The sequence below is a fragment of the Telopea speciosissima genome, chromosome 2 (assembly GCF_018873765.1).
Source record: "Telopea speciosissima isolate NSW1024214 ecotype Mountain lineage chromosome 2, Tspe_v1, whole genome shotgun sequence".
NCBI classification, from domain to species: domain Eukaryota; kingdom Viridiplantae; phylum Streptophyta; class Magnoliopsida; order Proteales; family Proteaceae; genus Telopea; species Telopea speciosissima.
Window position 1 is genome coordinate 72,520,261 of NC_057917.1, and position 20,877 is coordinate 72,541,137.

Here is a 20,877-nt window from a genome sequence, read left to right on the forward strand (position 1 = left end):
GAGTAATCCTTTTCCCCTTTGGGTTCACAAATACCCTCTTAGATTTTGGTATTTTTCAAAATACCTTTTTGGATTCCAAATCGGGGCCTTCAATTGGGTCAGCACGAACATAGCTACAACCCAGGCAGCTGCCAATTTTGTCCCCAAAGGTAAGGGTATGAATGCAATAAGGCAAAAATAAGGGACATGAAAAAATGTAAAGAATTTGGGATGTAAATTCTAAGAAGCACCCCCAGTCCTCAACAAACGATGGGAAAATTAAAGAAAATATTTTTGTTGAACACACACTTCTTTTAAGTCAGTATACTTCTTTTTCAGGGTAGGGTTGCAGCAGATAAAAACACCATCTTCGTCTACCATTTGCGCAGCCCTAAACCTGCGCACTCCTAATCGTCTCCCACTCATCTTTTCTTTCCTTCTCCTTCTGCGAATTCTCGACAACAATGGGGGCTTCGCTTCCTCCCAAGGAGGCCAATCTCTTCAAGCTCATCGTCGTAAGTTCTATTTCTTATTCGTTTTGTTATACGATTCACAAACGATCAAGTTGTTTTTACTGTCTTCAAATTTCTGTCTTCTAATAATCTTTCATACTTCCTTTTTTCATTGAAACCCTAGATTTCGTGCTGCCCTTTTGCTCAAACTGTGTGCTTGGATTCATTGGATATCTGATTATTTTCTCTTAATTGTTATTGGAGTGTCAGCACAGTATGAAGTGTGATTGCCGACGTTTTTGCTGTTATTTTGCAACCTTGATATCAGTTGAGCTTGGTTATTGAGTTATCGACTTTCCTTCATGTGGCTACTGAATTGCGTGTAGTTTTCTGCTTAATTTTCTTACATTCAGTTAGCAATGGAATTGAAATTGAGCGTCTGCTTGCTGAAATCTTTCCAAGATGCTAAATTTATATTTCTTAATAATCTTCTGTTGCTACTAGGATTATATTTAGTTGTTCTCCGTGCTGCTAAGTTTTTTATGTATCTTTCAGTTAGAAGTTGATTGTTCTTATCTCTGATGCATAAGAAGGATTTTCTTTGACCTGTGTATGCCTCTGATTCTATTTTTAGGCAGACCAATTTTAAAATAAAGAAAAAGACTAGGCACACCGCCCGTGTACCGCGAGGTTGCACCTGCAGTGTCTTTCTCTCTCTTCCCCCCTCCCCCTCCCCCTCCCCCTCCCCCTCCTGTATGATGCCGGTCCTGTGCCCCCATTGGTGCCGCCCGCTATCTTACCGCACACGGACGGTGTACCTATCCCTCTCCCAAAAAATTATATTTGTATTTACTAGGCTTAAATTCGTTCTCTTGATTTATGATTCAATCCAATTTACATTCGCTAGGCTGTGAGGTTCAGCATGTGGTTTCATTGAAATTGATCGGCTAATGATAGTACCAGTGACTAGTGTCACATGCAACCACTGGTGTTTGCTTTTCTTGTCTTGAAGTTTGGAGTGTTTCTGATGTGGTGGCAAGTCCCCAGGCAATTTGAATTTTTCTTGATATTTTTTTCTTTCCATTCTCTGATTTAGGCTAAATTGCAGCCTTCTGGAATGGTACCAGCTTTTTGTTAATTGCCGTCTCAGTAATTTTAACACGTTTATTATTTGTTTTGGTTTTTCTTTCTTGATCCTTAGAGAAGGGATTATTTTAATGACAAAATAAGGGAGTAGGCATGCTTCCTCCTAAGCTGGGAAAGAAAGTGAATGCCCAAAATGATAGCAATATAAACAACAGTTTGCATGGGAAAGTGTTGATCCCTATCCTTTAATGTTTATTTTTCATTCATTGCTAGAGCACCTGCTACATCTCTTGGCTATTATATTGTCATAATGTCCTTATGATTTCTGTTAATATTTTTCAGTCTTTTGAGTCGTACGAAAATAAGATTTGAGATGTTTCCTAATGAAGTTGTTAGTTGTTAAAAAGTGTGTTAAAGAAAAAGTAAGTACCGATTTACAGATTCAGAGGCCAGTATAACCACTGAAACAGGGTGTAATTGTTTTTTATGTAACTTTATTAGAATCATTAAAATAAATGTGTTTGAGCCTTCCTCTAACGGATGAAATGTTTTAAATTATGCTTTATTTAGTGGGAACCATATCAGATGAAGTTAGTGGCATTATATGTTGATTATTGCTCTGGGACTCTGGAATGTCATTGCCAGAGGCTGTTGTGGGTCATGTATTCAGATCAAGTAATCGCCATCAAGCCTAATAAAGCAGGAAACCCAGATCCTATTCAAGAAGTTAAAAATGTGACTCAAAGGTAATATTGAATAGAACTCCTCTAGCCCTGTCCCTCTCTGAAGTTACCCATCCAAATGTCAGCATTTTTTGCACAACAACCAATGACCGAAACCGGGCTCTAAACCGAAACCTGGTACCTTGCCTTGGCTTGGGACTTAACTGAATACTTGCCAGACTTCTCTGTTCCTGCATCTGGTGTAGTCCTCCAGATATAATAAAGCATGTGCAAAAGAGCAGTTAGTTTGGTATCCATGCTCATCTCTTAGATCTCTCTTACAAATTCTATTCTAAATTTATAATAGGGAACGAGATCAGTTAGTTCATGTGAAGAAGCAAATATTGTCGTTCAAATAATCTTACTATTTGTTAGTGATTGAGACATTCAGGTCCACCACTAATTTTGATTAAGGAAGATGTTCCCATGATTTATAGATCTTTAAACTCTCCATATTTTGTTCCAACTTCTTAGGTTACCTTGCTATGTCAAAGGTCTCACATGGCTGTAGTACATGCTAAGATAGCAAATTCAAATGAATGTATTAAAATAATTGTATTAACTCTCATTTGATCTACGTCTTGTCTGGCTACCATAAAATTATGAAGGTTTGTTGAATACTCTGTTTGTGGAAGTAGTATTAACTAACTCTTTTGAAACATACATTCTTCCAAAACTGTGATGGTTAACGTCCCTCACAAATAATATACTCTGTTTTTGGGAGTAGTCCCCTATTACGCAAATATAATACACCATTATATCATTCTCACATGGTTCACTATCGCAGAAATCATATGAGACCAAGCAGTATAAGAAGGGATTGAAGGCTGCAGATGCCATATTGAAAAAGTTTCCAGATCATGGAGGTAAGCTATTTTCATTGAAATTCTGTTCAGGTTTGGTCTGTATGTATTTCTTGTTTGTGTTAAGACTTTGGCTTTACAAAATCTGTTATTTGTCAATTAAAAAGTCTATATTGAAATTACACATCATTCATATGTAAAGATGCATAAATGGGAGGACCTTCACGTCCTATTGTTATATATATATTTTTTGATAAACAACAAAATTTTTAATTGACAAATAAGAAGTACAGAGAAACATTGAAGTTCATTAGCCTAGACCAACACAATAGAGATTGCAATGCCCTAATGTAAGATATACAAGATATTTGTAGTTTTGTACTCCGCAATAACAAGAATCGTTTATTATTATTATTGGTCATAACTTTTTTAATGATCTTCATTTGCCTTGCCATTACTAGAAACATTGTCCATGAAGGGATTAACATTGAACTGCATGGACCGCAAAGCTGAGGCATATGAACTTGTCAGGCGTGGCCTAAAGGTTGGGATACTCTTTCACTGGTTTAAGATGAAAAGTCTGCCTTTCGTCAACATTGATATGCCATATGCTTTACATTTTATTTGCTGTTTTCTAATTCAATGCAGAACGACCTTAAAAGTCATGTTTGCTGGCACGTTTATGGCCTACTGTATCGATCAGATAGGGAGTACCGGGAGGCAATCAAATGCTATAGAAATGCTCTGAAGATTGATCCAGACAACATTGAAATTCTTAGAGATCTGTCTCTATTACAGGTCAATACTTTTTGTTCTGGACTTCCCCACCACCCTATTAGTGACCTCTTATGATCTACAAACTGCAATTATGTGTGAGTATCATAATTGTCAAGGTGTCGCTTAGGTGTCCAGGTGGCTTCTTGGCCCTAAGGCAATAGCACGCGTTGTTTGATGCAAGAGAGGCGATTGCCTTGGATGCCTTGGCATTGCCTAATGGCCTTGTGAGCATGCCTTATATAATAGTTTTTTGACACTTTACGAGTTTGCGTTGATTTATGTTTATTGCTTTGTTTTTTGATGACTATGTTTATATTATGTCCTTTGCTTTATTTTATATGTTGGTTTTCTCATATCAGGTCATTTCTAGCATAATTATATTAAACTGCATTGATATGGCTTCTATGTTGCATCTAAGCATATCATTTCTGTATTACATATACTCATGTCTAGGTGATGCGTAGGCGCATAATCGCCTTGACAGCTATGGTCAGTATTTGCTGAATGGCTGTCACTTACTATGTAAGCAATTATCTGAATCACGGTCAAGATAATTAGAGTGTTAAATCAAGCGATTCCATGAAAGAGAGTCCTGAGGCTTGAAAAATATATGAGTCCTGGCTTTGTGATAAAGAGTCTGTTTTACGTTTTGACGATGGCAGACCTAGACCATCCTTCTTACAAGGAACTGTCTATAGTAGTCAGTTTAGACTGCTGCCCTTTGGGAGATGCTTTTACTGAAATTTCCACATGATAGTATATGATGCAGTTGCATTATACGTTACACCCCCATCAATTTAGGACGATTTGCGTCAAGACTATGAGTTTTTATAAGAGCTTGGTGTTGTTGAGCAGTCAATATTGGATTGGTGCTGCATGCCTGATTTCTTCTCTTCTCTCTTTTCCTCCCAAGCAAATTGGTATCATCTCTTTTCCCTCCCCGTCCATCGATCTGATTTCTTCCCTTAACTACGCTGTTGCTTCCTTTATCTCAGGTCTAATCACAGATTTGATCATTGGGTCCGCTTGCATCTGAGATCCATAATCTGGATTTTCAGATTGCATTAAGACAAGTCTAGCAGAAGCCTGTTGTGAAAAGTATACACCCCCTATCAATTAAGGTTGATTTTAGAAGGTCTTTATATATGTATACACCCCCTCAAGAATATTAATTTTTATAAGAGTCTGGTGTTGTTCAGCAAAGCATAATGGATTGGTGTCGCATGCCTGATTTCTTCTCTTCTTCTCTCTTTTCCTCCCAAGCAGATCGATCTCATCTCTTTTTACCTCTCCTTCCATTGATCTGATTTCTTCCCTTAACAATGCAGTTACATCCTTTATCTCAGATCTGATCACAGATTTGATCATAGGGCCCACTTGCATCTGAGATCCATAATCTGGATTTTCAGATGGCATTAACACAAGTCTAGCAGAAGCCTGTTGTGAAAAGTTGTTTAGGCTTGTATGGAAAACACACTTTTCTTTTCCTGTTGTCTTACACGGACACCAAGTCTCTAATTAACTTTGTTGCTTTCTTGGCATGTATAATCTGTCAGCTGTCTGCTTTATTTTTTGCTTGTGTGTTTTAGTAAGTTGACTGACAGTCTTGGTTTATTAGCCATGTAACATGAATACTTTTCTTCTTTTTTATTTCTTTTCCTCGTCAAGAGTTAACACGTATTGACATGGATATCTGTGGAAACATTTGGACGGTTCACTAGATACTTGCACCCATATCATGGTTCAATTCACAATTCTTTGTTTTTGATAAATAATGATTTTATTAGAAAGAAGAAGAAAGTATAAAAGGAGCCACTACTCTCTCAGAACAATGAAGAAAAGAAAAAAGGGAAAAAGGGAAGAGGAGCGATAGTGTGGTGCTGAATGACTTCTTCTAGCTCGGAAAAGAAATCTCTAAAAAGCCTGGCATTCCCATCCCCCGGATACCCCTAAAGAGAGCCAATGAAGTAGTCTCACAGAAAACAGCCTTTTCTCATGAAAGGGGCCGTCCACTTGAAAACCCCTTGGGAAATGATTCCAGATCCTTGTGGCAAAGAATAATAAAAGAAAAGATGATCAACTGACTATTCATCTGTTTTGCACATGAGGCTTACATATATAGTGATTACCTTTTTATGGGCAATTTCCCTTCCCAAAGCTTTGCAAATAGATGAGGTATTGAGGCAGGAGGCCTACATATGGCCCTTGACTGGAAATGGAACTTGGTTGTTCAGGATCCTCTGGACTAAAGATCATAGTTCGAGAACTCGTTTCGTTTCGGTATTTCGAGCTGACCGAAATATCCGAAATATTCGAAATTTTGGATATTTCGGTCGAAATATTGTATTTTTTTTGGTATGTTTCGATAGGTCATTTCGGTGGGTTTTAGGCCAAGTTAAGGCCTGGAACTTCATGGAAACCCTATTTTAAGCTATATAAACACATTTAAATGTTCAAATTGCAAAAATAGTCACCCAAAATGGTGTTTTGGATGTGCACCATTGATTGGCAACGTACGGTCGAACCCTAATGTATAAGTGTATAACTTAGTTAATTACACATTGTACATTAAACAAGTAAATTGACTTGGAACTAAGTTGGAAACATAATGACTCATAAGTTAAGTCATAAATCATAATATTAAGTACATAAGACATCAAGTCAATAACAAGTTAACAAATAACAACTTAAGAGTTAAGATTTAAGAAGACGATATCAAACATTCCAAATCACAATATGTCAATATCCCTAATTGTCCCCTACAAGGCTACAAGCCAAGTAGTCAACTAGTCATCATTCATCTCAAATGTTTACAAATTTGCTAATAATAACTACTCCGCCGTCCAGGATCAACCCCACTCATAGTCCGCTGGAGCCGACGTGTATTGCTCTCCGACTATAGGACAAATGCATGCCACGTCATAGTTTGGGAGAAGAAGCGAGTGTAGTCATCCACAGTGGCCATGTAAACTACATCATCAACATGCTGAAGGTAACCTATCCTAGGATATAGGTCACCAAACTATGAAGAAGTACTACCCACTGATCCACTATGATATGAGTTATATGACGGCTCTAGGAGCATGTACGGGTTGAACGGCTGCGGCTGGTGGGTTGGGTAGCCAGTGTAGGAAAAGAAGTCATGCACAAAAGACGATCCACTATATCCTTGTGAGTGGGAGTCATACTCAAAACGGGAATGGATGGAGAAGATATAGGTGCCGCCCCAAGTGGTACGCCGAATGCCCTTCGCCACATGGATGTGAATGAGATGAACCATGCTCTGATTGTGCTCGAGATGGACTGCTGTCTACATGAAAAGATGGGGCACGGAAATGCCCACTCGATCTACTGTCTCTATCGCCAATACTCAGTCCACCAACAGAGCCAGATAGGGCATCAATGTCCATAAGCTCAGCCTGCCTACTAGTACCACTATCACGACCACCAGGACGGGATTGGCCACGCTGCTTTCTCGAGTAGGTCGAGGTGGACAATGTGGGCCGTGTGGCTGGTGTGGGGCCGGTGGGGGCACGGATTGCCTCTTGCTGCTCTTGTACCACAAACGGGACTCGAGTTCCCTCATATGCTTGACCACCATCACCATCATCATCACGTCCATCATTACCTTCATCATCACCTCCATCATCACCATCTCCACCAGGACCACCACCACCATCTCCACCAGATGACATAGACCAATCTTCATCCTCCTCATCAACACCACCAGTAGACTGGAACGGTATGGGTGACGAGTCCTGTGCATGTACCTCACCCTCTGCAGCCATGAAGTCATCCACATCAGCTTCTATGTGTTCAGCTATCATGGGGTCAGGTCTACCTCCAGGCTGATCTAACACTGGCTCACCTCTATCCCTCACCCAATCAACAATAGAATCTTCATCATCTGACTCCACCTGGAAAATGTCGGCGAGATCGATATTTTCCCTGATACCCTCTTGTCCCATGCGTATGTGTTGCATCTTCAACCTCAAATTATAATGCACATACACTAAGTTAGAGAGACGTTCAGAACCCAATCTATTTCTCCTCTTGGAGTTGATGAGAGAAAATGTACTCCAATTCCGTTCACAGCCAGATGCTGAACATGTCTGGGAGAGAACCTTGATTGCTATTTTTCTTAAATTGTTTGCCGAACCCCCATACAACACCTACCATTCAACTGCATTACAACAAAAGAAACATGTCACCTTCATTTCAAAAGAATAAGATATTGAATTGAGTAATGACTAATGAAGTAATGACTAATGAGTACCGGCATCACCGCGTGTCCGGCCTTGCTGTGCAGCTTTGGTTCCAAAACTTCCCAATGCATCCCTAAAAGTCTTCAACTATAATCATTTGGAAAATATTTAAAATTAGTAATGACTCGTTACTATTTAGTATTGAATTGAGTAATTCCAAATGAATTATAACTTATAAGACTCACCTCATTGTTGCATATTGCCTGTAATTTACTATTCGGCTCCAACTTGGCAACTACTTCTTTGACTGCGTCAAAAAGACTATTATTCAACCCAAGCCTATGACTGTATTGGTACTTGGGGTACAAATAATATGTTGAAATTGACATTATATATTGACTAGTTAGTAATATATCCTTCAAATTAACTTTAAAATATGTAATTGCATAAAAAACAAAGAGTGTACACTCACCAGCCTTATGCAGTGGATGCATAAGTTGATTTTCCCAGCGCTCCTTGATAATTTTGAGAAAGTGTTTGCTACCTCGTGGATTTGCATTGTAAACACCTTCATTCATCAAGTTTATGGCAGCATATAGATGTGGCATGGTTAGTCCCTTGATAGCAAAATCAACTATAAGCAAAACCTTGACCACTGGGTTCAGAAGTTGTACCACTTTATGCAACTTAGACCAAAAGTCATCTGATAAAATTGGAGCTTGTGCTTCCCTACCACCATGGGTATTGGACCCATTCCAGTTGAACCAGTCTTCAGAAGCAAACATTGATCTCAGTCCAGACTTCTTGGTTTCTATACTCTTGAGTGCAATGTAGTTGGTGGCGAATCTAGTTATGCCTGGCCTCACTAAGTCACCCCCACACTTCTCCCTCAAGAGGTTTAGTGCAAACCCATGGTTGTAGACAAAGTTGGTCATTTGCCTTGCCTTTTCCACGACATGTTGTACCAATTTGATCTTTCCCATGTCCTTCAACATGAGGTCTATACAATGGGCAGCACATGGAGTCCAAAACAACCGGTACTTATTGTTTTGCATTAACCTCTCACCGGCACTCTTGTAGCTGCTTCTGTTGTCCGTTACAATTTGGACAACGTTCCCCACTCCTACATCTTCTACTACTTCCTTCAGCAATTTGTAGATATACTTTGCATCCTTTTTCTCTTTGGATGCATCAACAGACTTCAGAAAGACTGTCCTCCCATCACAATACACCATAAAGTTGATGATGGACTTTCTTGTAGGACCAATCCAACCATCACACATTATGGTCACCCCATAGTTCTCCCACAGCCCCCTCATTTCATTGATGTAGCCTTCAAGCTCTCTCTTCTGTTGGGGCAAATACACATTCATAATCTCATATGGGGTGGGCCCCTTTTACCCTGGGCCAGCCTCAGCAATGGAATCTATCATAGTCTGATAAAAGGGGCCTTGTGCTGTGTTTGCTGGGATGGTATGGTATAACATCCACTTAGCTATAGATTCCTTCACCATCCCCTTCAGATTTTTCCATGCTCCCTTGATTTTTGGTTGTTTGTTGCCTTTCTTTCTATGAACACCAGGTGCTTGGTGAAGTGCTGGGTCATCTTGTGGTGGTGGAGGCGGAGGGGGAGCTGCCCTCGTACTCTGTGATCTCCTAAAGGGATTAGGCAACCCACCTCCTCCACTTGTACCTGCTCCTCCACTACCACTAGCACCAGCTCTAGAGGTACTAGCTCCTCCACTACCACCTACTCTCTGTCTCTCGACTCTCTCCTAATCCTCATGATAACTGGCTCTGCTCATCATCTGTGCTCATCTCCAATCCCTAGCCTCTTGCTCAGTCTCTATATCATCAGGAACATAGACATCATCACTGTCATCATCATCATCATCACGATGGCTTGATTGGCCTCCCGCTGTACACCTCACTGCTTCCTCAAGATCTACTTTTGCCTTCTCCCTCTAAGCCTTCCTCTTACACCCTCCCTTCATGTAATCAATGACAGCCCTAGATACCTCCACAGGGACCATATGACATGCGACCACTTAAGGAGAATTCCCAGCTAGATGTTGTTTGAGTCTAGTGGCACCACCTCCCAAAAACTGCATGTGACAATAGTTGCATTGGGATTTTCTTTTATCCCCATCAATTGGAGTGCCATGCAACCATGCAATGTCACCCCTAGGGCGCCTGGGTGTGCTCCCCTCCCCGGGTGCGGGCCGGCTGCCTCTGCCCTCTTGCCTCGGCTGCTGTTTACCACGGTTCGTCATAATCGACTAGTTTCTGTTGCATGAATAAAAGACAATTCATTAATCATCAAGCACATCAATTCTTTTAGTTTAAAATTTTAAATGTTTAAGAATTAAGATTTAAGAGCACTAACACAAGTATATAAGTATATAACTATTTAGTATTTTTCCCCTAACCCTCATATTTTTCTCATATTAAAAAACAATTTTTAAAAATATTTTTCAAATAAATATTGGCCTAGCACAACAAAATCGAAAAGATATGTAAATGGGCAGCAAATGAGAAGTATGTACAATTTACTTTTATATTTTTCAGTAATTTTAAAACAAAAACCTCATATTATTTCTTATTTTTTGCTATTTTTTTGAGTTTTTTAAATATTTTTTATAATTTTCGAAAATTAAAATAATTAATTATTGGCAGAAAAATATTTTTGACAACATGAGGCCATAGATTGGCCAATGGTGTCTAACATATATTTAATTCATCACCATACAATATACATAACCCCTATTATTTTTTGATTTTTGTTGTAAATAAATCCAATTTTTGAAGTAGAAAAATAAATTAATAATATATATACCAAAAAAAAATTTCGACACCGTGAAGTCGTAGATCGGCTTCCGGTGTCTAACGTATATTTATTTCATCACAAACAAACATGTTGATCAAGCATTTCCCTAAAAAAAATCAATTTTGAGAATATGGTTTTACCTGAAATAGTGGAAAGGCTTCACAGATGTGCTAAGAAGTTTGTTCTCCAAGTGATTCTGGCGTTGATGCGGCAAGGATTCAAGTGGGAAGTGGAAGATTGAAGAAGAAATAAGCAAAAACCTTAAAAAACCAAGCAAAAGAGGAAAAATGCTCTGTTTCTCAGTCTCGGTCGAAATTTCGACCGAGACTATCGAAACATGGTATTTTATATGAAGCATTTTCTAGAGATTTTCGAAATCTCGCGAGATTTTGAAAAAATCTCGAAATATCTCGAAATCTCGAGAATTTCGATCGAAATTTAGTATATTTTTTGATTCGAGGGGTCATTTCGTTTCGAGGGGGTCAAAATTCTCGAAATCTCGATCGAGATTTCGCGAGATTTTGAACTATGCTAAAGATAGTTCATAGCCTTAACTAGAGATCTGTTCTGGATCCTCAGGATTAATGATAATCCATAGAAAACCGTTTGACAATCAAGGAGATGGTTCTTATATCATTATCATCGCCAAGCCACCCCTACTTCCTTGGTCTATCAACAATCCCTCACCCAGTGAGGTGTGTGAAGTCATTGTAGAAATGTCATGCAACTAGGAGCCCTATGATATATTTCTATTGCTATGTGAAGTCATCATAGAAATGTCTGTGAGCTCGTAGAAATGGATACATGAAATCCAAGAACCTTCTTGATTCTGAGAGCATTTTCTTGGTGACCAGGCGTTACAATTGAAATCAGGAGTCTCTCAAGGCCTTACACACACTTTGGTAGCAAAAGGCCAGTGCACAAGGCGGGTCTTGAATTATTGATCACCTTATTGCTCATGCACAAACAGACAAAGTGATGAACAGTAGCGAGAGTCAGGCCTTCTCATCTCTGACCATTGATAGATAACCGAAGTATGAGGGAAGAGAGTTTGTGAGTTACAGAAGTTGCATTCCGAAGCTGCCAGAAGATTGGTGAATTGAGGGGACTCTTTTTCATTTAGCGGTCTTCTTGAAATGGGCTGTCATGCCATAGTGTTGATGGATCTATTAAAACAATCCTCTCCTACAAAAAAAAAAATTGATACAATCCTCAACCAGAAATTCTTATTGATGTACACCTGAAGAATCAGGAAATACTTATTTAGTAGGAAATCCTGGCATTAATTTTCATTCAAAAGCAACTCTTTCCCCATTTCTCTATTGCATAAGACCGGGACCACTGATTGAAGAGGACGTATGGGCCTCATTCTTTACTTGCATGTTCACCATCACTAGTAGAGACCTGATTGGATTTTCAACTGCTTTCTGTTTCATTGTTGTTTCTTCCCATGTCTTTCAATCGAGTCGTAACATTTAAACATCACCTTCTGTCTAACTGGATGGCCTTTGCTATGGCTCGCTGTCTTTATGTAACTTTTTGACTGTGCTTGGTGTTCTTTGATTTGGGTTTATGAAGATGTATTGAATTTTAGTGGGGATGAGGTAGACAAATAATGAAACTAGGTCACTTTCATTGGTCTTGGATGTTGATATTTGACTCTTTTAGGTCAAAGACTAAGACAAGTTGACACTTCATGAGATTTTTGTGTGCTCAGTTGAGTTGCTCCCTTATTTATGTTAGGTCATCAGGACATGGGCTTGTCCCATTGCCACCTCAAACAAAATGTGTAACCTGAACCTAGAATAAGACAGCAGAGGCTCTCTTGTGTTGCTCAGTGATGAAACCTTAACGAGTGGTTATTTGGGTATGCTATGAATTTTGGCTTTGAGTTTATTTTCTTCACCATCTTTGCGTATGGAGAACAGAAGAGTTAAAAATTAGTGTTGCAGTCTGTTTAGAGTATTTGCTCACAAACATTTTTCCCTGAAGACTAAAATTTTTTAAGTTAGGGAAATTAATTTTGCTCATAGCTTTGTTGTCATATATTTGTTTTGCTGGTGGTGTGTATATTCTTACCTACTTATAGATTTCATTACATACTGCCCATTGCTAATGCCTTCCTAGTTTGATGCTACAGGCTCAAATGCGGGACTTGACTGGCTTCGTAGAAACAAGACAGCAACTACTTACCCTAAAGCCAAATCATCGTATGAACTGGATTGGCTTTTCTGTTTCCCATCATTTAAACTCAAAGTACGATTTGCCCCTTATCTGATAACTTCTTGATGTAACAACTGTCTTTTCTCATTGCCTGATGTTAGACATTGCGAGGGAAGAGACTGAATTAATGAAAATGAGATTAATGGCATGGAACAAGAATTCGCCGAGATCTTGGTAATGTCTCATTTTTTTGAAAAACCGAGACGAGATGTTTGGTGAAATGAGAAGATTGCATTGTCTCGCCGAGATCTCGGTGGGAAAGCTTGGTATACAAACACTTATTTATGCTAGAAACTAGGACAGACAAACATTTATGCTAGAAACCAGGACAGACTCTTATTTATGCCTTCATTTACTTAAGATATTATTCATAAATAAGCAAGTACCCACCTATTTGAATCCAATAAAAATATTTAAAATCAAATTCCAAAAGGATTAAAAGTCAATCCCCTAGTTCAAGAAAAGTTCGGCAGTAGGTGCAATTTTCAACTTTTAAATGCTGAGGGGTTGCTCAAATCTAAAAAAAAAATCCATAAATCTTAATTTGGTAAAACATTGCTAAAAACCAAAAGTGCGGTAAAATATTTATTTGTTTTGATGTCTAAAAAAAATATTTTCATTCAGAGCGATTTTGATAGCATTCGCATACACCAAATAAGGTTTGACCGAAACATAACTTCTTCAATATAAATCATATTTTTTTGGAAAGCTTTCCAACAAATCCAAGAAATCTTGCAAATTGGTTTAGGCCTAGGCTTTGCTATCTACATTGGTATTTGCCCTGACTTACTTCGGCTTTGTTGCCTATCTCCATATTTTTTTGTAATTTTGTATAGTTGTTTAATGTTTTTGACATACCATGGTAGTTATTGTTTGTTATAGTATACTATCTTTCACTTACGCATTACTTCTAAGTGTTTTAGCAGTGGGTTATATTATTATATTTTGTTTTTTGCCTCACTGCTCAGGTGCCTCAGCTGCTGGAGGCCTTAGCACCTTTTGTGCATCTCTAACTGAGCTTCATTCATTTAGCTTATCATCACCTTTCTTACCATGTTTGTTTCTTTTGTCATGCAAAGACAGTAGGCTTTCACCTTTTCCCCCGAATGAATGTCTTAGTTGTTTATCTTCTGATTTATTTTCTAGTGGTGCAAAAGCGATTGAAATCCTAGAAGCCTATGAAGGGACCCTGGAGGATGACTATCCTCCGGATAATGAACGTTGTGAACATGGCGAAATGCTTTTATACAAGGTATAACCATATAACTTTTGTCCTGTACTAAACATGCATTAACACACCTGTATATCTTTCCTCCTTTTGAAGTGTAATTGTTGTGCTAATATGTTCTAATTCTATCAGGTTCAAACTTTGATCTTCTTATTTGTACACTGCATGCTTGAATTTTCAGTGCATTTGTACCTGTTAATGTCTAAGTAGCTCAATTAAATGGGTGCCATACGTAGAGGAAAAGCAGAACACTGAGCAAACATCTCATCCTGCATATAATTAAAGCAGCTAGTGTTAGCAATAGATAACTGATTTTTTTGTTGATGTGTGACTTACCATATATATATATATATATAAGAGAGAGGTGAATGATGTGGTAAATGATCTGCCATAATTTCCACCGGGAAGAAGGGGGAAGGGGAAGGGGGAAAAGTGTTTTTACTTTAATGGAGGCCTAATGTGACTTTGTAGACACCATGGAAAATGGGGAAGAAAGAGAAAGAGTACAGGCTGCTGCTTCTGGTGGATTGATCAAAGTAGCCTTCTAAAATGCCCTGAACCCGACTCGCTTACTGTGCGAGCTACAAGAGCGAGCCAGCTTAAATGATGGAAAGAGCTTTCAAACAAGCCAAGATCCAGATGCCTAGGAGCAATGAACTCTCTTGTTTGCTTGTTCCCTTCTTTGATATTAATGATTGGTTGTGGGCGATGAATAGAAAATTTTCTTACGTTGTTTTCAGAGGGTTGTGATGTAGTATTTTGGTCTGTGGGGTTGAATGCACGATTTAAGGTGTATGTTTGTGGGGTGGAGGGTGCTTTGTTGGTTGTTGGTTCACAAGGTTTTGATCTTGTTGATAATGGGCAGAATATGTGGGTCTTACCTCTTGGATTTTGGTCATCCCATTTTTTTGAGGATGCTCTTACCCATAGCTATAAATATGGGTCTTTATAACTACCTTTTGTCCAAAATGATTCAGATGTTTCGCCATCTTCTTTACAAAAGTATGCCAAAAAGGAATATCTTTGTCTTTAAATGTTCACTATGAAGATTGTATCTAAATCCACATCCAGCGAAAAGGGCAATTCTTGATCAGGGGTAAGGTCATATGGATAAATTTATTTGAGGAGGAAATTCATCTGAGTGTTGCAACCCAGAAGATTGTCAAGGATTTATAGCACAGAAGTGAGATTGTTCTGATTCTAAAAAAGATTCCAAATTAGGTCTTTGTCCCTACCTTGAGAATTTGAACAGACTAGCCCATTTGTTAACTACCAGAGGAGTGTGGTACAACATAAGACTTTTATCAGAGCATGATCCGAAATTGCACATCTTCCTGCTATAGCTATTTTCCTTCTGCACCTTCAAGTGAACATCTTTCTAAATACTTTGACACACCTTCGTGACACACTTCCTAACTGCTGAGTCTCCTATGGCATGGATGAATATTATCCTCTTCATACCTCTTATTGGGAGAGAACTAGAAGTAATTTGTCACAATGTAAGTTTTATTCTCTGCTTAGGGTCTAATCACATATATAATGAATGAAATGAGAATGTGGTTGTTTAGCCTTTCATCTGCTGGTGAGTGGAAAAAAGAAGCCTGTTAACATTGGCTTTTTTACTCATTTATAACAATTATGCAACAAGATGTGAAAAGTTCTATCGTGAGCAAAAAGTCATTATTTGTAGTGTTTTTTTATGTGCTTTCTCATCTTATTGGTTTATAATCTTCTTGGTATTTCACTGCAAAGATCTTAATTATGTCTTAAGTTTAGGTGGCCTTCACACGTATCTCTGGAATTTATGCAGATATCTTTATTAGAGGAATGTGGTTTTCTTGAAAGAGCTCTTGAGGAATTGCACAAGAAAGAATTTAAAATTGTAAGTGCATTGTATTTTTATTACTCCCTAGGGTTATTTTATGTTTTTAGGGATTGAATGTGATGGTTCAAAATATTCTGTAGTTTCTTACTGATGTCTTTTCAGGTTGATAAATTAGCCTTCAAGGAACAGCAGGTCTCTTTGTTGGTGAAGCTTGGTCGCCTGGGGGAAGGAGAGAAAGTCTATAGGGTTTTGCTAACGATGAATCCTGACAATTACAGGTCACTGTCTTATAGTTTAATATTGCATTGTGAAAGCATTTTGATTATCATGACTATCTTGGATTTTGTCACCATGCCCTACTTATCATCAATTGGTGACTGAACTTTAGTTGTAGTCAAGGTTGGTTCTTTTACTTGAAGATAATCTGTACTTTTATAACTAATGTCGACCAGTCACAAGTGATAACCAGTCCACAAGAGGATCACAAACTTTAGGTCCAGAAACAGTAAATTCTTCTATCCGTTCTCAGATTTGCAGGAAATTTCCAGACAATAAAATAAAAAACAAGAAATCGAAGAAGAGAAGAAGAAGATGGGGTAGTCTCTCTAATGCAATCCGAAAATCCAAATTAAGGATCTCAGATGCAAGTAGGCTCAATAATCAAATCTGTGATAAAGGGAAGCAACTGCGTTGTCAAGGGAAGAAATAAGATTGATGGAAGGGGAGGGAAGAGAGATGAGATCGATCTTCTTGGGAGAAAGAAGAAAGAAGAAGAGAACAAAAGAGAAGAGAATAAATCAGATTTGGGATACCAATCCCGTTTGCACTGCTCAACAACACCAAAACTCTTCTAAAAACTCATTCTTTACTCAAATCATCTCTAATTGATGGGGGATATATTACATATATATAGATCTTTTAAAATTCCTAATTTTACTCATAAAAGGATTCCTAATCACTCTGATACACACAATAAAGTAAAGAAGCTCAAAACAGAATTCTATCTAGCTATTAAGTATCCTTTTTTTTTGGGTGAATAAGAATTTCATTACCAAAAGAGCAAAGAGAAACAGGGGCCCCCGAGGGGGAGGAGGAAAAATAAAAAGCCAGTCCCTAGCTTAGCTAGAGGCCAGCAGAAGCAACAAAAGAAACATTAGATAGGCCCCAGGAATCAACAATGAGCCTGTTCCTTGGGGTGTCAGAACAACAAGAAGAAGGAGCTAGCGATAACTTTGCTTTAATTTCAAAGGAAATGGAATCCCAAATCTTCTGATATGAGCGAGAATTGGAGGTCCATTTCCTGATATTGCACTTCATCCAAATGTGGTTGAGAGTAGCACAAAAAGCCAATTTTTCGACTGAGTCGCAAATAGAGTGTCCAACAAAGGTCATGTCAATCCAGATCCATTCCCTCGAGAAAGGGAGGATTCTTCTGCGAGTAGGCCAGCACTTGGTCAAGATTCCTTTCCAGATGGCCGTAGCAGCAGGCCACTCAAAGAAAAGATGATCCAAGTCTTCAGTATTGTTCCAGTAGAGGCAACAAGCAGTAGAGACTAAAATATGTCTGGAGCGAAGGAAAGCCTGTGTTGGGAGGCATTTGGGGAAGATTCTCCAGGCAGTGAAGCAGTGACGAGGGATGTGATGCTTGAACCAGAGAAGCTTGCGCCAAGGGGCCGAAGGGCCTTTCAGACGGATGAGATTCCAGGCAACCTTGGATGAGAAGGAGCAAGAGTTGTTGGTCTTCCATGTAACACAGTCACCTCTAGCTGTAGGCCTTCTGGTAATGGTAGGGAGTTCATTCCAGATGAGACCGAGGGAGGTGGAGGAGGAGGGGGGAGGAGCCCAACCAGCTTGATCGATGATGTCAGCCACTAATGATAGCCTGTTGAGACCCGATGCATAAATGATTCTCAGAGTGACCAAGTGGAGAAGAATTCCCATGGGGTGCCAGTGGTCCAACCACAGGTAGGAGGAGAGCCCATCACCAATAATGGAGCGAATGACTTGGAGGACCAGATGATGGCTAGCTAGGATCTTACGCCAGACCCAAGAGGCATCAGATAAGACTGAAGCAGTCTAGATTGAGTCCTGGCGAAGAAGACCTGAATATAACCAGTCAACCCAGATACTTTTCTGCTTGGATGCAATCTTCCAAATAAGCTTGATGATACCCGCAGACTTCACTTCTTTTATTCTTTGAATGCCAAGACCTTCTTTTTTGGGAAGACACACAGCTACCCAACTGATAGGATGCAGGAATCTAGAAGATTCATTGCCCTTCCAAAGAAAAGAAGCCATGAGGGACTCCAAGGATTTAATAACAGATTGAGGGAGCCCAAAGATGCCTGACCAATATATGTAAGACGATTCCGGAACTGATTTGATGAGAACCAATCTGCCAGCATAGGAGAGAAGCTTGCCCTTCCAAAGTTGAAGCCTCCTCCTAATAAGATCAAGCATAGGGGTGCAGCGGTGAGCGGAGAGTCTTGCCTGGATCAATGGGAGGCCCAAGTATTTGACTGGAAGGTGGCCTTTGAGAAAACCAGATTTCTCCATGAAGGCTGATTTGTCTAACTCTGAAACCCCCGCAAAGAATAACAGGGACTTGGCAAGATTGATGCGCAGACCTGAGAGCTCATGGAAGTGCTGTAGACAAAGCATGATGGACTTAAGCGAGGTAATCGATGCCTTAGAGAAAAACATTGTCATCAGCAAAGGCCGAATGAGTAAGCTTGAGAGCTTTACATTTGGGCATCAGAGAAATAAGCATCTGATTAGTACTAATCTGGATATCTCTGGAGAGGACTTCCATTGCCAAAGTGAATAAGTAAGGGGAGAGAGGACAGCCTTGACGAATGCCCACCGAAGCACCAAAATAGCCTGCCGGGCTGCCATTAACCAAAATCGAGAACATTGGTGACGAGATGCAAGAGGTAATCCAGTCGACAAAAACCATAGGAAACCCCATCTTGGTCATTACTTGAGCAATAAAATCCCACCTAAGCGAGTCAAAGGCCTTGTGGATATCAATCTTCACAATGATAGAAGGAGCATGGTTTTTCCTGTCAAAGCCTCTCACTATGTCATTGCACAGAAGGATGTTGTCCGCAATATTTCTGCCAGGAATGGAAGGCAGATTGGTTGTCACTGACTAGCGGGTCCACAACACTTTTTAGTCTTCTAGCAAGAATCTTGGCTATAAACTTGTAGAGCAGGTTGCAAAAGGCAATGGGCCTGAAGTCATTCATAACATTCGCACCTTCCTTTTTTGGGATGAGACAAAGGAAAGTGTGGTTGATGCCCTTGATCTGACTGGGATTGAAGAAGAAACTCTCAATGGCAGCAATTAGGTCAGTTTTGATGATATCCTAGCAAGCTAAATAGAATCCCATGCTAAAACCATCAGGTCCCGGAGCACCATTCACCTTGAGAGAGTGGATAGCTTCTACAATTTCCTCTTCTTTAGGAATGGCACACAAAGAAGCATGAAGCTCTGGAGCAACAAACTTGTTGAGCAAGTGATCAAGGATGGGAGAATGGTCCACCTGATGGCTAGTGAATAAGTCTTTAAAATGCTGAACAACCAAGTCTTTGATGCCATTAACTGAAGTGACGAGAGAACCATCCGGGTGAGAGAGCTGAGCAATAGAGTTTGCACTGACTCTTGCTTTCACGGAGCGATGAAAGTAGGCAGTATTCGAGTCTCCCAGATCCAGCCACTTGATTCTAGACTTTTGCTTAAGAAAACTTTCTTCCCTAGCAAGCAAAGAAGAAAGCTCAGTAGAGGTCTCTCTCTCTTCTTTAGCAAGGGGGCCATTATGGAAGTCAGATTGCAACCGAAGCTGAATGGAAGCCAACTTTTCTTTGCATTCAGCCACCAGGAGAGTAATGTTCCCAAAAGAATTAATGTTCCAAACCTTGAGAGAAGCCTTGACATTTTTTAGCCTTTTTGAGAAATCAAGGAGGGGATTGGAGAAGGAAAAAACAGGCCTCTTCCAGGCTTCATGAACAAGGGGCAAAAATGAAGGGTGAGAGGACCACATATCGAAGTATTTGAAGGGTTTAGGGCCAAAAGAGGAGAAGGGTTGGATGGTTAGGGAAATAGCAGAGTGATCAGAGATACCCGGGTTATCAAAGGAAGCATGAGATGAAGGGAATGAGGTCAGCCACTCTTCATTAACAATAAATCTATCCAGTTTACAAGCAATACGATTGGAACCAGCCCTTTTGTTGGACCAAGTAAGTGGAAAACCAGTCCATCTGAGATCATTTGCCCCTATATCCTCAATACACTCATTGAAGGAGTCCACGACATCCATATCCACATGATCCCCACCTTGCTTTTCATTGCAGAACTTGATGACGTTAAAATCATCTCCCAAGCCCCAAGGATGGGACACAGTAAGGGAGGCAATGGAGCGAAGATCAGTCCATAAAAAGGATCTTAGAATAGGGCAATTGTGGGCATAGATCACTGTGAAGAAGAAGGAAAAATTGCCTTGGCAGTTCGAGAAGGAAGTATGCAGGAACTGAGAGGAGGAGGAAGAAAGGGAGATGGAAATTTTGGTGGGATCCTACATGATCCAAATTTTGCCATTGGGGTAGGAGTAGTAGTTGGAGAGCAAAGACCAACCAGGGGCAATGGAGGAGAGAATTTTTTGCGAGTTTGGTTCTTTGATGTGAGTTTCCAGAAGACAACAAAAGCAGGAGCGAATGCGGGAGCGAACAACAGCTTGTTTCGAGGGAGAAT

At 39.6% G+C, this 20,877-nt stretch overlaps 1 protein-coding gene across 3 annotated transcripts in view; it reads left to right on the top strand.

The window, feature by feature from the left end:
• The first annotated feature begins 275 nt into the window (after nt 1–275).
• Nucleotides 276–20,877, top strand: part of LOC122652914 (N-terminal acetyltransferase A complex auxiliary subunit NAA15) — a 49,985-nt gene continuing 29,383 nt past the window's right edge. For 2 of the 3 annotated variants that reach the window (XM_043846798.1, XM_043846797.1), the window contains exons 1-8: nt 276–494; nt 3,027–3,105; nt 3,504–3,586; nt 3,691–3,840; nt 12,992–13,107; nt 14,221–14,326; nt 16,113–16,184; nt 16,290–16,405. In XM_043846798.1, the coding sequence (XP_043702733.1) occupies nt 444–494; nt 3,027–3,105; nt 3,504–3,586; nt 3,691–3,840; nt 12,992–13,107; nt 14,221–14,326; nt 16,113–16,184; nt 16,290–16,405 (773 nt within the window). In that variant the 5' untranslated portion in view covers nt 276–443. The remainder of the gene's footprint in view (nt 495–3,026; nt 3,106–3,503; nt 3,587–3,690; nt 3,841–12,991; nt 13,108–14,220; nt 14,327–16,112; nt 16,185–16,289; nt 16,406–20,877) is intronic. The other variant, XM_043846796.1, reaches the window with a different exon arrangement.